Source organism: Oryza brachyantha, chromosome 3 (genome assembly GCF_000231095.2).
Source record: "Oryza brachyantha chromosome 3, ObraRS2, whole genome shotgun sequence".
NCBI classification, from domain to species: Eukaryota; Viridiplantae; Streptophyta; class Magnoliopsida; order Poales; family Poaceae; genus Oryza; species Oryza brachyantha.
The window spans coordinates 7065986-7082437 of NC_023165.2; the positions used below are offsets into that span (position 1 = coordinate 7065986).

At 41.7% G+C, this 16452-nt stretch overlaps 2 protein-coding genes across 3 annotated transcripts; both read right to left on the reverse strand.

The window, feature by feature from the left end:
* Window positions 1-1586: 1586 nt before the first annotated feature.
* LOC102700696 lies at window positions 1587-2889 on the reverse strand. The gene is made up of 2 exons (XM_006651166.3): window positions 2436-2889; window positions 1587-2325 (listed from the first exon to the last, which is right to left on the reverse strand). Exons 1-2 carry the CDS (start codon window positions 2723-2725, stop codon window positions 2043-2045), a joined length of 573 nt encoding a protein of 190 aa, XP_006651229.3. The 5' UTR covers window positions 2726-2889; the 3' UTR covers window positions 1587-2042.
* Window positions 2890-6098: 3209 nt separating this feature from the next.
* LOC102714439 (imidazole glycerol phosphate synthase hisHF, chloroplastic) lies at window positions 6099-12408 on the reverse strand. 2 transcript variants are annotated; one of them, XM_006649703.3, is made up of 17 exons: window positions 12205-12408; window positions 11788-12069; window positions 11514-11683; window positions 11318-11432; window positions 11059-11114; window positions 10938-10976; window positions 10754-10852; window positions 10481-10543; window positions 9341-9403; window positions 9176-9258; window positions 8768-8876; window positions 8647-8700; window positions 8135-8222; window positions 8026-8063; window positions 7617-7722; window positions 6661-6827; window positions 6099-6285 (listed from the first exon to the last, which is right to left on the reverse strand). In XM_006649703.3, the coding sequence occupies exons 1-17, from the start codon at window positions 12356-12358 to the stop codon at window positions 6226-6228; spliced, it is 1746 nt and encodes a 581-aa protein (XP_006649766.2). In that variant the 5' UTR covers window positions 12359-12408; the 3' UTR covers window positions 6099-6225. The 2 variants fall into 2 exon arrangements, with proteins under 2 accessions (XP_006649766.2, XP_015690177.1); XM_015834691.2 differs by having other exon boundaries at window positions 11788-12072.
* Between the last annotated feature and the right edge of the window lie 4044 nt (window positions 12409-16452).

The window sequence follows — 16452 nt, forward strand, 5'->3', positions numbered from 1 at the left end:
TCTCAACGCCATCCCCTAGGTATGTGAGGAATATGGCGATGAGGGCTACTTCACTTCTAACCTCTTGTACTTGTGTGTGACCCTGTGCAAGGCCATGAGGTTGTACCTCACCAGTGCCTTTGTAGCACAAGGCAGTGGTCATTGACGACATGATGCCAAGCGGTTATGAGGTAATGGGTGGTGACAAGGTGCTACTATGCTAGCTAGTGTTATACTACTATATGGGGAGGATGAAAGTGGGCGTGGACTATAACACAGGGTAGACGTTGCGAGATAATGAAATAAAGAGAGGTAGAGAAGAAAGGATAGAATATTTCCTTGACATGTGGGCCCTATTGCTTTTTTTTTCTAATTTGAGTGTCATGTAAGCATCACGATATTGCTGAAGACTAGTCAGCATGCCATGCAGAAGTTAAATGAAGTACTATATAGTATATGGTTTTCTAGTTAAGGGATGTGAATGAAACCCTGCTCATAGTCGAGGGATGCCAAGGGAACCTTTTTTCCTGAAAGTGCAGACTCGGTTAGGAACGACCGGCTTGTTTGTTCCTAGTGTGCTGCTATTCGAGGTGGCTAGGGAGGCTGAGAGCTTGGTGCCTAGGCCGTGACTCGAGCTCGAGCCTTGCACCCGATGTGTGAAGGACAAAGCTGGACGGACACCGTCTTGGAACGACAACAATTGGCGTAGAAGATGACAATGAGACACGTTCAGAAGAAGATGGCGGAAAGGGTTTATCTAAAGGCATCGTTCCGCATGAAGATAAAAGACGGAAAATGTCTGTTGGCACATTTTTGTGAACGGTATGTTTTCTAAAAAAAATAATTTTATTAAAAATTTACTTGAAAAATATATTAATCCAATCTTTAAGTTAGAAACGGTTAACACTCAACCAATCATACACTAATGGCTCAACTTATTTTGCATATATTTTTCCTTCTTATTTCCCTCCTCCTCAAATTCACCTTTAAGGCTGAGTTAGTTTGGGGTTGTGAACCCTTACTTCGGCACTTAAATGGAGTGATGAATTAGCGCATCATTAGTAATATTAGATATAAGAATGGGAAAATATATTAATATGATTTATAAAGCAAATTTTCTATAGATTTTTTAATGCACAGTTTAGTAAGCCTGTGCACATGAAATGAGAAAATAGAAGTTAGGAAAAGAGAAAAGAGAGAGCCGAACAAAGCTTAAGTGAATAGAAAGAATTGCCAACGAGAGGGTTCTGCAGGAATGCGGCAATAGGGAAGCGCAGCAGGGAAGAAGATCGCAGTGTTCAAGCTAGGGGAGATGAAGAACAGGGTACATGACAAATCAAAAAGGCAAAAACTGCGGTTCAAAGTAAAAACATTGATTAATTTATGATCTGAAGTGAAATTTAGGTGAAAATAGATGGTCTATTATGTAATTCACTCAAATAAAAATGATCTGCCTCAACTGCATTCTCTTTTCCTTTTGTCCATATCCTTTCCCCGAACAAATTGGAGCCCAAAGTTACTGCACAGAGCGCACAGTTATTAATTCTACTTGGGTCGCATTCTTCGTGACGTTAGTAACTGGCACGGCGAATGTAGCAGCTGGTTAAATATTATTAGTTAAATATTAGTTACAAAAAATTGGAAAATAGACCGATATAACTTTTTTAAAGCAACTTGCCTGCATAAAGTTTTCACAAAAATTGAGAAACATGTGTCTGGAAAACGAGAAAATCGCTAAAGCGGACTAACGAACGCCGGCCTTGGTTACTCCAGAATGCGGAGCCCATATCCTGCCATATCAGCCCATCTCGCAGTCCATTTCGGTTGAGACTGGGCCAGGATTTCTGCTTGGTATGGGCTCTCAAAAAAACAGATTCTCCCAACGCAGAAGATCAGTGGAAGAGATTCAGTTGCGCCAATCTGTCAACATATCCGCCAATACATATGCACAGTATGTAGAAGTGTTACACGAGCCGTCAATCAAATGGGCAAAAGAAAATGGCAAGAGGCTAACGCAGGACGCCGGTGGTGGTGGTCGCGGTGCGTGCGGGTTTCTTCAGCTGTTAGTGGCCGCAGCAGATGGCCTGGGCGATTTTGGCGCGGCGCTCCGGGCGGAGGCTGATGGTGAACCAGAGGAAGGCGAGGACGGCGACCCAGACGAGGATGTTGAGCGACAGGTGCGTCCTGGGCTGCGACACGATGAAGGTGAGCACCAGCGTGGAGTAGGCCACCGCGAACGACCACCGGACGTTGCGCGAGTCCACCGGCATCCTCACCAGCAGGCTCAGCGTCATCACCATCGAGCTCGCGAACCCCACCCAGCTCGCCGCCATGAACACCCAGTACCTGCGTCGATCGATACAGCAGCACGCCGGCACACAGTGAGCAAATCGAAACAGCGACAGCGGCAGCAACGAAGAAGGCGCCCCGTTTAGCTGGCCCGGCCGGGATGTTACCTGGGCCGGTGCAGGTCTCGCATGATGGGGTCGCCGGCGAGGTGGCCGTTAGGCCCGTCACGGGTATCCTGCCAATAGCCACCGGGGATGTTGGTGCCGAGCTGGTACGTGAGCGTGGTGATCAGCGTGGCCACGACCAGCAGCGTGTTGGCGTCGTTGCCCACCCAGAGGTTGGGGCGTCCCCCGCCGAGCTGTTCCTGGTTCATGACCGGCCCGTGCGGCAGAGGCGGGTACACGGCTGGTGGCGCTGGGACGACGGCCGGGTGCACGCACGGATGCTGCTGTGCCATGGCGCAACACGGCCGTGAAGCTTCTGAACCAGGGACGAAGTCGCAATTCACAAGTGATTCTTGGCAGATTGGTTTGACCGGAGAGCCTAGATCGATCGATCGATCGTCGATATTCGGTGTAATTGGTGGCAGTCTGGATTCTGGAACTGTGGATATGATGCGTATTGAGGGATGGGGCTGTGATTACGGCGGAAGTGGAGATGCTGTCGGAGGTATATATGGATCGATCGGGTTCCGGGTCAAGTCAACTACTGCCGTGCCGTTTCCCCCCAGCATTGCCTGTTTACTGCCATGTCTTAGACCGCGTCAGACCAACGAGGCACAAGCATCCGCTCTCGTACTGGTAAAGCCCAGATAGTGCGTTGCGTTGAAATGTTCAACGGACACAGTACGTACAAATTACAGGTCTAAAAGACGAGCAAATTTACATCTCGGAGGTGCCATGAGGTACCATTATTTTCTAGTACCTCCTAATATCTAAAGTATTTGTAAAAACAATAATACCTCCTTATATCTTTTCAAGAATAATAAATCAGTACGTACATATAAATCAGTAGAAGATGTGACCCACGTGTCAATGATCCTATCGATGTAAGTCCAAGTAAGATCTATGCTCATCTAACAACTCATTACCTTATTACCACCATCTTAGTCAACTTGTATGGGGATCTGAACAAGACATTTTCCGGGTTATACCTAGCTATAATTAGAGTTGCGATCAAGATGCTGACAGCTGACACAAGAGGAAGAATTATATACACGGATGAATCCGTATATCTCCTTCGATTCCAAGCTTTACTCTAATGGCTGGATCAAGTCCACCACGGAACAATCGTCCCAATTGGGGATTGTTAAATCACACAAAACGACCGGCTTTTTGCAGCTGTGAGGCTGTCTTGTGAGAGTAGGATGCGGTTAAGAGGAAGCGCATCACGTCCGAGCCAATGCCCAACGGCGGGGCTAGAAAAACGGAGCGCTAGGGGAGATGACGATGCTGGAAGGGCTGCTGGAATCAAATTCTATTGCTATGCATGGGAAGGCATTGTTTGGACTTTGGCCATGAGTTTGGCTGTCACTTGCCAGCAGCAAAGCTCTCCTTTGGCCATACGCTGCAATGCTGCCCTGTAGCAGGCAGAGGGCAAGCAGCGATTTTGATCAGGAGACGGATAGCTTCTCCGGTTAAAGAAAAAGGAACTTGTTAATTATTGTCAGATCTAGTCCGCTTGGGCGTTCGTACATGAGTAAGTCTAAACAGAACTTCTGTTTCGATGTATAGTGCTTTAGAAATTAAAGACTGATGAGTAGAATTTCCATCGTAGGAGTATTTCCCATATATACATGTATCCAATCAATACAAATGGTTAAAATATAGGTCCAACATGATCCAACGGTGTAATTTTTTCTCTTTTTCTTTGATTAAATGATAATTTCTAGGCTCCAGAAGTGAACTTGGTGTATTCTTTTTGAGCCGTCTTTATAATATAATATAATATAATATAATATAATATAATATAATATAATATAATATAATATAATATAATATAATATATGGATCCCACATTCTTACAAAATAAAAGATGGAAATCTTAATATCTACAACTATATCGGCATGACTACATGTGAATGGTTATCGACGTCTAAGTATTGTTGGGCTTTTCCGATATCATCTTGATAGAATTTGTATTGTATTGACTTTTAGTCGCTCTCCAGGATCTATTGGCCTATCGAGGCTTATTGGATTCTAATTGTCTTTCAAGGCCTATTCGGTTGGATTGATCTCAGTCAGCCATCATGGTCTATTGGCCTACATGTATCTCAGTGGCAAGAGGGTTGCATTTGCCTTCCCCGCTATCTGTCAAGGCCAACGATATCCCAAGGTGTGCATCAGGTGGGAGGGGCGAAAGCAGTTACGGAAATTACCAATTGACCGAGTGTCGTTTCCATACGAGTGTCGTCGTTTTTAACTATTTTCATTTTAGTTATATCAGAATCGTAACAGTGTAGTTCAATTCAATTGACAAACATGACCGATTTGTGATTAACCGAGCACCGTTTTCTCGTAAACATGCTACCGATTCCAATCGTTTTTACCGGGGAGGGCCGGGCCGCATCTGTGCCTCGAATGCCTACGTACGGCGCAGCAACGATGATGGTGTTCCGCGAGGAGGAACTGCACCGTCTGCACGCGTATATCCCGCCGCGCTGCAGGGACAGTGAGGAAGCTACTACGCTAGAGAGAATGCGGGTGTGTGAAGTGCTCGACGGTGCAGTTACCAGAGTTCGCCGCTGTTCTGCTTTTCGGTTGTATGTTGTGGACTTTGGGATGACTGCGACCTGCATGGTCAGCCTGCCTTCTGCCTTTGTTTTTAGAGTAAGTTTCACGAAACTACAAATAGTTTGATCAATCTATCACAAAATTATAGATTTAAGAGTATGTATCATAAAAGTATAGTTCTAATATTATTTTTTAACAAAACTACATAATTAATATCAATTTTATCACAAAATTGCAACTCTTGTAACTAAAAAAAATACAATAGTGAGACTAAAACTTGTAGTTGCTTCACCACTAAATTTTTAGTTTTCTAAAAAATTTGATGCTAAACGTATAACTTTGTGAAACATAACCTTAAATATATAGTTTTACGATAATTTGATCAAAAGTAATGCATGTTTTATTTACTCTGAGAAATAAAGGTGGTGTTTAGATTGAGCAAATTTTTGGGAGAAGTATCACGTCAAATGTTTGACCGGATGTCAGAAAGGGTTTTCGGACACGAACGAAAAAACGAATTTCACGGCTAGCCTCCAACCGCGAGACGAATCTTTTGAGCCTAATTAATCCATCATTAGCACATATTGGTTACTATAGCACTTATGGCTAATCATGGGCTAATTAGACTCAAAAGATTCATCTCAAGATTTCTTTAATAACTGTGTAATTAGTTTTTTGATTTATCTACGTTTAATGATTTATTTAGGTGTTCAAAAATTCGATGTGATGTTTTTGAAGAAAAAATTTGGAAACTAACCAAGGCCAAAATGCCTCCATAAGTTTTTTGGCTGTAGCTCAAATTTACTGTCACGTCGCTAGCAAGAAATGTACTGTCCATGAATGTGTGATAAGACAAGTTGTTCTGGTTTGATTGCGTTTCTTTATGAGCTACGTCAGCACGCCCCATTCATTCTGCATGGTGGCGACGGATTTCGTCACACTTACTTACCGAAATTTCATGTCAATATGTGTCGCAAACCAAAGAGCTCCGATTTTGTTTGCATGGGTAGCAAGTTAGCAACCAAATGGGTGAATTTTCTTTTCTAAACAGATAACTTGTTTTTAATAATAATAATAAAAGAGAAATAGACAGGCAGAAAAAACCAAACAGAAGATTTTAGACAATTTATTACAAAAAATGCATTTCCAATTCATGGTCTATGCAATATGCATTGACATCTTATTACCAAAACAGAATAAACAACTGTTAGAAAGGGTTTCCATCCTACACTCTGACCTCCACGCCAGCATCTACCAGATGTTCTTTCACAGCTAAAATCGGAACCTGTGATAAAGCAGAAGCGCGCTGTTACGCCCAACAACCCTAAATAATCTTTACTCTACACGGGCTAGGGGATGTGAACAAAGATTCTAACATAATGTGGCAAGTATTACCAACTCGGCATTCCAAGTCCACAAGCAAAGAAATACTACGGGGACAGATCAACTATTAGTACAATGATTCCCAGATTCAGGATAGCTAATGAATTTAGAATCTGCGGGCGATAATTCCTAACTCATATCGAACAGACTAAACACTGCTGAGCAAATGAGAATCGTGTATGCTAGGGCCACGTTTTCCAAAACTTGCAAAAAGGATTATATCACGTAGAGGTCATGGCATAGCATTTTGAATATAAAAGGCAAGGCATGATAATACCTCTTTCCGATGGAAAATACCAGCAGCAAGGGCAGCAGACGCATTTGTTTTCTCAAAGACCTCAGAAAAATGTTCCACAGAACCAGCACCACTGCTTGCAATGACAGGGATAGTCACAGCATCTGATACCATTTTTACCAGATCTATGTCAAATCCACAGCCCTGGCCTGCAAAATAGAACATGATTGCATTCATCTTGGATTTATAATACACCTGCTTTATTATACCTCTAAGATACTCCCTCCGTTTCGTAATGTAAGATGTTTGACTTTTTTACATGTAATGTTTAATCATTTGTCTTATTCAAAAAATTATGGAAATATCATTTATTTTGCTTATGACTTACTTTATTATCAAAAGAATTTCAAACACGACTTGTCATTTTTTATATTTGTACTAAATTTTTGAATAAGATGAATGATCAAACATTGCAATAAAAAAAATTAAACAGCTTACATTATGAAATGGAGGTAGTAGTTAGGAACTATGTGAAAATCCAAACCAACTGGCAACAAACCACCCTAATCAAAACCCTTTTTTTGGGGGAAAAGAACTTACATATGGTCAAACTGCTAAAAACAGCCAGTACGACTCCGTGATTTACCACCGGTCTATTAATGATGATGAAGTTTACTGTGATTGTACACTTCATATTGTATGTGGATAAGGATTGTGGCTAAAAAGTACTCCTACATGGAAAAAAAATACAATATCCTAGGCTCCTTGTGTTTAGATGTGTCGTTTGTTCAGCATGCCTTGTTGAATTACCAAAACAATCATCGAAAAGAAAATTCAAGATTCTCGAAAAAAAAAGTAACTACAATGTTCCGATTGTTTTTGAGTACCACTTTGCTAAAGTACTTATTAGAAAAAAAATCTGCAAATATTATGTAAACAAAGATCAATAGGCACAGCATAGTTGTAAATATTAAACTGTTCAAAACTTGTGAACATACCATCACAATCAATACAATTAAGAAGTATTTCTCCAGCACCCAATTCTTCTACAGCTTTGGCTAGTTCATATGCTCCTATAGGACGGCTGTCACGCCCACCACTTACCTGGAATAGACAAACAAAACTTGCTGTGGAAAAAAATGGACAATCTTATTAAGGGATTGCATGCCACAAATAGAATATCCCAGCATAAATCTGTTTGTTTCCACCTAAAAGGATTAGTTCACCAAATATCTGAAGGGAACATAAGTTTTAAACAGCCCAAAATTTGCCATAAACATTGTAGGTAATAATATTCCTTGGTATGGGGAAATATTTTATATGAATATATGATGATACCCCTTGCATGCATGAATATGAGGGTAATGTGAAATTATTAAAGCAGAAAATACAAAACAAATGACTTACTGTGCACTGGTACCATGCGTATTCTTCCCCTAGTGGACCTGAAAAAGGGCAAGAGATCTTAATGCTTAAAATGCAAATACTGATATGGATTTTGGGATGATGGTTGTACCTTTGTTGGACACCTTTACAGTTTTGAATGCCACCTCTTCTGGATTTTTGACATACACTCTTCGAGGGTCAATACTTACAACAACTGCCTGATAAGAAAAATACCTTCACCCTGATTAGCTATTGACATGTTAATAACTATAATAGTAGGACCGGAACATATGGTATACCAATGGCTAAGGTGAATGCTATATAACAAGATTGATATGGACATCAGTAATCATACCAAGTATCTTGAGCAATCACACAAGATCCATTGTTTTTTTTTTTTTTTGAAAAATACTAGTCAACAATTCAATATATAGTGATATTTCATTGAGTTTCAACAATCCAATACATCGTCTGAAATTAATGGTATATGGATGGAAGAACAAAAACTTTGTTATGATTTTCTCTGGAAGAAAATAACGATGAATACCTTTCAAATATCAGCTAACACAAATACTAAAAACAATGTTGTAGTTATGTATGGTAATACACAAATTGAAACTCAAAAGGATTTGCATTGAGAACCTGATTGCCATATACTCTAGAGATTTGCTCCAAGCTGCTTTTGCCTGTCTTCACCTGATACACAAAAAGAACTGTGTAATACAGAAATAGATGAATACTGTATGGAAAATAAAATACATACACCAGTCTCTAAATAGGCTTCAGCAGCAAAAACAGCATCGCTTCCAATTGAAATCTTGTCAGCACCAGACCTGAAATACTCTGATGCTACTTCCAAACTTGAGTAATATCTGAAAAGGGAAGAATATATGATTACTCTGTCATTTAAGATTGTGATTGTAAGTGTGAATATCGAAACACAATATGCAGAGTTGCAGCCAAAAGAAGAAATAAGATAAATGTGCTCTTAATTCTCAACAGAGATCGAATAAAAGGATTAATAATAACCAGGTCTGTCTAGAGAAAGAAGAGGTAATTTGGGCGTCATTTGCAATAAAAAAACTATCTCATCAAGTCTATAAGAAAAGGGTTTGGTTAACAAATAAACGTTTTAATCCATGGTACTCTTGGACATAAATGGAACCCGGACCTCCCGTTTGCATCTGTGAAATCTCTTATACCTCCACCAACTGTAAGTGGCACAAAAACTTTCTCGGATGCACAACGTAGTACCTACAAAAAAAAACAAACATGTCACCTCACTAACTAAAGGGAAATGATGAAATCATTTGGAATTTTTAGGTCTTGAACAAACCTCTAGCATTGGTAAATCTCCCAATGGAAAGTCACGGAAACCAGTTATATTCAAGAAGCTAACCTAAAGGAGAATTTTATTCACAATATCAAAACATAAGTACATATAAAGAAATGTTAACTGTATTCATGCCATTGTAAATTCTCCAGTTTTGAAATATACCATTACAATTCATGAAAATGAAACCATGCCGTTACAATTTTATATATATCTGATACATGCCAGTACTTACCCCTTTGATGCATCATTCAATTTTTTTTTTCCAAATTGCCCTTATCTTATTCATTCATTCCCTTCTCTGTTGTTTATCTTCACCAATATATGGCACTAGAACCATTCGGCCAGTGCCATGGAGCTGGAGCTCAAAGCAGTAGGAGGCGGGAGCAGATCAGTACTGGTATCGATGCTGCTGCTGCTTCACTAGCAGTGCTGCTGCTATGCTCGCTCCGCTCATCAATCAACCAGAAGCAATGCAATCACAGTAGCTGCATATGGGTATTTGATCCGCTACATATGGGTATTTGATCGAACACCTAGCTGGTGCTAAATCGAGATGACAACATCTGATGCATATGTACAATGGCAGCACAACACCATCCTGAGCTAGACCTGCTCATCTGCGCAACAAAAACTGAAGCAGAGAAAGAAACTTATGGAGCCTAGAAATGAGAGAGTGCCTCCATAACAATTCGGATTCCATCGATCTGAAGCCAGTGCTGTGAATCCCAACGAGCTCCCTACGCCGCCGCCAACGCAGCCATGATGAGTCCGAGGAGGAGCAGAGGACAAGGAGAACCTCTGCACCAGATGCCATTGTGTGCTGTGTGGCCTCGTGCAGTGCTGCCATGAGTTCCATGAGGAGGAGGCGGGTGAAGGTGGAGGGGGGTGGCGGCTTTCACTAGAAATGGGAGAAAGGATAGAAGGGGCAAGGAGGAGAAGGAAGAAGACAAGGGCAATTTGGACCAAAAAGTTAGATGCATCAAAGGCTAAGTAGTGGTATATTTCAAATAGATGTAAAACTGTAATGGTATGGTTTGAATTTCATGACATGCAATGGCATATTCAAAACTGAAACATCTATAATGGCATGAATCCAATTAACCCAAAGAAGAAACAGTAAAAAATTATGTAGAGAAGTACCTCATCAGCACCATCTATGTAGTACTGGCTTGCTAAATCCACTGGCTTCCCTAGGTTTCTTACCTACAGATATGGAATGCAAAGGTATTCAAGTACCAGTCAATAATGGTTCTACACAACTAGTCAGTTATACTATACAAAATTATTATTGTTTCAGCAGATTCTTGGAAAATGAATCATCCCTAAAGTGTCACAAATCAAATCGCAAAGTTAGAGATAGCTGTTGAGTACAAAAAGAAATCATTCTTCGGGAAAATGGATAGAGTTAGGTACCTCTTTGCTACTGCTGTGATCTCTTACATCATACTGGTCACCTTTTGTTACCACAAGATCCCCACTATCATTTGACCGAACATCAAGACATGCTATGACCTGGAAAATTTAAGGCAATAACACTGGTGAAAATGGAAGCTGCATTGATGCTGATTGCTGAAATATTTGACAACACAAAGCTTACTCTCTTTGCAAGGTTTGATGCTTTCCTACAAGGTGGGACCTGCATTGCAAACACATATGAAATTTTACATTGAAGAAATCATATGACGAGGAATAACAATAAGCATACATATAGCAGCTACCTTTGATCCTGAAGAGTTTGGACTGAGAAAATTTTTCAAAATTGAAAGCCCAGTAGCTGCAGAAAACAATATCGGATATGCTTAGGAAACCTGAAGCATCTATATATTCTGTAATATTAAGTATTAACAGACCATGGTGATAAAGATAAATCAAGCTATCAGGACTCAAGAATTTAGATGTTTCTATCTCAGCTTAAGATGCATTGTACACAATTGTCTAGGTCATATCATATGCACTCAATGTCAAACTACATTTTACCTCCACTCTTTTCTGGGTGAAACTGAACTGCCTGAATGTTGCCCATCGAGATGGATGATATAAAACTCTCGCCATAGTTGCATACAGAAGAAATCCAGTCTTTGTTTGCCTCTGACTAAGCATGTGGAAATAAACAAATAACTCAAATTTCATAGGTCCGCTAAAGAAAAAAGTATGTGATAGAGCTGCTCCTTACCGGCAGAGCATGATAGGAGTGGACGAAGTACACATGGTGGCCATCAGCTCCCTGCAGCAGCTGCGTGTCCTTGGTGATGTCTAAAGCATTCCAGCCAATGTGAGGCACAATGAGACCCTTCGAAGAGTCGAATCGCCTGACCACTCCAGGTATCACACCAAGCCCGCTTACTGCATGGGAGAATACTACTATCAATTACCGTTCATGCGCTGGCTAGCAATGAAATAAACTAGTGGTAATCCAGCAAACGAAGAGGCTAGCGTAAGGAGCTTACCCGGGCCATTCTCCTCGCTGGAGTCGAAGAGCAGCTGGAGGCCGAGGCAGATGCCGAGGAAGGGGCGGTCCCTGCGGATGTACTCGCGGAGCGCGTCGGCCATCCCGGTGCGGGTGAGGACGTCCATGGCGGAGCCGAAGGCGCCGACCCCCGGGAAGACGAGGCGGTCGGCGGCGAGGATGTCCTCCGGGCTGCGCACGTCGCGGATTCCGAAGCCGAGGTGGCGGATGGCGTTCCGCACGCTACGCACGTTGCCCGCGCCGTAGTCCAGCAGCGTCACCGCTGCTGCGTCAACCGACCGGCGAAGCGAAGCAATAGCAATAGCAAACGCAGGCGTGTGAGGCCATGGGGTTGAAACGGCTGGAGCTCCGGAATTGAAGAGGGTAGAGAGACTAGAGAGGGCGGAGCGGTGCTTACTGCTAGCGTCGGTGGACGCGCGCACGGAGAGGGTGGAGGTGCCGCGACTCTGGCTCCTCCGCTTCGGTCGACCAGCGGAGCAGGGGACGGCGTGGATGGAGGTGCCGGTGGCCATCGCTCCCTGCAGCGGCGGCGGCGGCGGCGGCGGCGGCATTCGCCCTTGTTGCAGTTTGGTGCCCGTGCGCTCTCCCTACGGAACCTACCAAGCTACAGGAAGCCGCACGGGGAAAGGCAGATTCGAGTCAACCAAAAGAAGGCCCAATCTAGCCCACAGGTAAACCATTCTATCCTCTGTGTGGGCCCTGTGGCCCACTTTTTGCTGGGTTGGCTGTGGCCCAAAATTTCCGTGATGCTAAACTCAAGTAAAAGAGCACGCTTGCATGTTCCACATGTCAGTTGCAGTTGCATTAAGTGCTCTGGGTAAAAAATTGCTATGGATAAAAGAAAGTAAATCGGATAAGAGAAAAATAATCCTGAAAATATTTTGCAGTCTGTTTGCTAAAACATCATGTTAAGAGTCAAAAAAAAAGTTCGCTCTCCTGGAAATCAGCCAGAAACATTTTTTGAAGTGAAAACAGCACGAGAGTGTGCCTTTTCATGAACTATAGCGTGAGAAAAACACCACCCCTAGGGGCAAAGAAACGGAAAAACTCAACCAGGGTTGTACCCTATACAAGGTGCGGTAAAAGTTCAAAGCCTAGCTTCTTCTTTGGGCCGTCTTTCACTAAAAGCACAAAGCCGTTAGAATTCTAGAAACTTCGCTTCAAAGAGAAGTCGAACCTAGAACCTCAAATAATATTAAGACCTTATGTAACCAGTAGGCTACAGACACTTTCGCCGTTTCATCTTCTCTTGGGCGGGCAAAAGAAGAGGGCACTGGCCATTATTCTGCCAGCCCCTGGTCGCGAGTATGTCGGAGGTCCAAACTCTACTGTGGAATCTGGATGATGAGCCAGGCATGAAATTTGCGTTGCCCCTGCGCCCAAGGCCCCAAGCTTTCCAAATCAGTGAGTCAAAAGTTGATCTACCGATTGAGATTATCATAATCCATTCCAGCAACTCTTACATGTCGAAAAGGATAACTCTGTACAGCAGGGAGATACGATGAAACCCTCAAGGCTCAAGTCACCAGGTAACTCCGTTGAAGGCAAGCAGCCAAGCAGGTAATTGGCACTTTGGTTTAACTATCTACAGCAATGGCGCAGCCCAGATAAGTCGATGTTCTTGAAAAACTACTTATGAACATCGTGGTAGAAACATGATAACCTGATAAATTTACAGATTATGTTTGCCTAGAAACATGGATGTTTGTCCAATCAACGATTTATGTAAACACCACCAGCATCCTCTTTTTTTCTTACGCGATGATGCATCTCCGACTGGGACACTGGGTAAACCTCCTGGTAAGGTTACAATATGCATTATCCCCATCTTCCAGAACCAGGATTTGAAGTTGCCTATGTAGCGTCCATCATATGTGCATCACTAACATTTCGAGAATGAATGAAGCCATGTTAATGTAGGATCGAACAAGATCAAACAAACCTACCAGAGGGGGGGTGAATGGTAGGGAAAAACAAAACCCAAAAATCTTTCGCGGAATAAAAGATTGCCTCTGTCGAAGAAATTGACGCAGGCTTGCTACCTTGATCGCGTCGCTCCTGTGTCGCCGCTATCTTGATCGCGCCGCTCATGTGCCGCCGAGCAGATCATCGAATCGCGCCACTCCTATGACGTCGATCGGATCGTCGGAATCCAAAAAATCACCAATAGATGAAAGCCGAAAACGTAGATTGAATGATCTTGACTTTATTGCATCAACTGGTATTTACAAAGTGCACCAACAGCACTCCTATCAAAATCGTTGATCTAGAATCAACAACTAAGTCTCACAAAAGCACACCGGGGGCATACCCCTCGGTCTCTATTTATATCGAAAAGTCTATCACCAAATAGGAGTAGGACTCCTTATACTAATATGGCTCATCTCTTAGTTTTCCTAATCAAATCCAACATGCCAAAATCAGCCGTGCTACAGTAGCCCGGCTGCTACAGTACCCGCTGCGCTACAGTAATCCGATCCGGTTGCTACAGTGCCGCGCGCTACAATAATCCGGTTGCTACAGTATCATGCGCTACAATATCCGACGCTGCTACAGTGTCCGAACCTGTAGCAAATTCCTTTCCTTTTCTCATCCAGTTTTGATCCGATTTACTTCTCGATTTTTCCGGCGCTTACACACACAACATGTGAAGCCCGTTACGATTCCATCCCACACGGTGTTGCTCCACCATGTGCCAACTCGTATTCAATATCGTCACCTGGCATACTCGATCGTCCGGACCTCAGCTCCTCCCTGAGCCTAGTCACGATCACACCGCCATTGACCGATATTGACCTCAAGTCACCTGCACAACTAGAGACAAACCAACCGTTTCCGAGCACAGATATCGCAACCTGATCACATTAGTTACACACACTCGCACCAACACCTTAATTGTTTCCAAACCAAATTCAATTTATAAACCAAATCGCAAGCCAATTGTTCATCAGAAAATATTAATCATGCTTATGATCTTACAATCTCCCCCTTGATGAACACATTGGCAAACACTTCAAAATTTGTTTTGTTGTTTTTGTGAAGTAACTCCAAAAAGCATGCAATGCAAAAATCTCTCACTTTTGAAAAGAAAGAAAATCCTTTGAGTATGACAATTATGCACAAATTTTTTTTTGTTATCTTGTTCTTTTTGTTACCTTGTTCTCCCCCTTTTGACAATGAATTCATCAATGAAGGTTTTTATTTTCATTTTTTCTCGGGGAGCTTTGCAATGTACCAATAGTAACTCAAGAACTTGTATTGCAATAACAAGGTAGAAAAAGTGACTATCTAACTAACAAGCATGCACTAAAGTAAAACCATGAACTTGAGATATGGCAACTAAGATCAAGTCAACATTAAGAATTCATGATTTCAAAGAGTTATAATGCAACATCGGTACAAGCACATAGATTGAAAAATAAATACTGTACATATATACCCATTGTATTTATCACTCTTTCTCAAATTAGCTCTAGCACAAAATTACCAAGAGAATTTTTAACCTTTTTACTTGAGCCTTTTTGCTCAATTTTTTTCTCTCAATTATTCCGGGTACGTCCTTGTCGTCAAGACTGTCCAAGGATTCGGCACCCATTATTTTTTGCTCACATCGAATACGTCCTTGTCGTCAAGACTGTCCAAGGATTCGGTATTCATTTTTTTCTCTCATAGATTTTTTTATTCTCTTGAGCAATTTAAAAAGCTATTGAGGAATAACAAATCAATAAAGCATATATATAAGCATTTAAAAACAACCCATATGCTAGCATCAATATTGCATATTTACTTAATTCAAGTATAGAATTTAAGTGTCATGCATCATCTCCCTTAAAAGCAATATCAAAAGCTCATGTATAAACCAAAAATGCAGAAAAGCTAGATTACTAATCATATTCTCTAACAGGTATTGCAAGTAAGTACTACAATATACTAAAGGCACGAAACAAAGCTCTTCCTTTTTTTTTTGATTTTCTTTTTCTTAAAACACACCATGCATTAATTAAAACATGTATGCAAAATCAAAAGAGGAAAATGCAACACGGAGCCAAAAACTCCCCCTTAATTGATGCCAAAAGGATGAATAACTCCCAATTCTCCCCGAAGAAAAGCAAATCGAGAAGAATCCAAAGGTTTCGTGAAAATATCAGCCAATTGCAATGTAGTATCAACAAATTTTAATTCCACATCTCCCTTTTCAACATGATCCCTCAAAAAGTGAAAACGAATATCAATGTGCTTAGTGCGTGAGTGTTGAACAGGATTCTTAGCAATATTAATAGCACTTGTATTATCACAAAAGAGAGGAACTTTCTCAAAAGTAAGACCATAATCTCTCAAGGTTGAGATAAGCCACAAAATTTGGGAGCAACAACTAGCAGCAGCAACATATTCAGATTCAGCAGTTGATTGAGCAACATTAGATTGTTTTCGAGAAGACCATGCAACCAATGAAGTACCAAGAAAATGACATGTACCACTGGTACTCTTCCTATCAATTCTACAGCCTCCAAAATCCGCATCCGAATAACCACTCAAGCATATAGAAGATGAAGTAGAATACCAAATTCCAAATTCAAGAGTGTGTTGTAAGTACCTCATGATGCGTTTAACCGCTTGGTGATGTGAAGCTCTCGGAGAAGCTTGA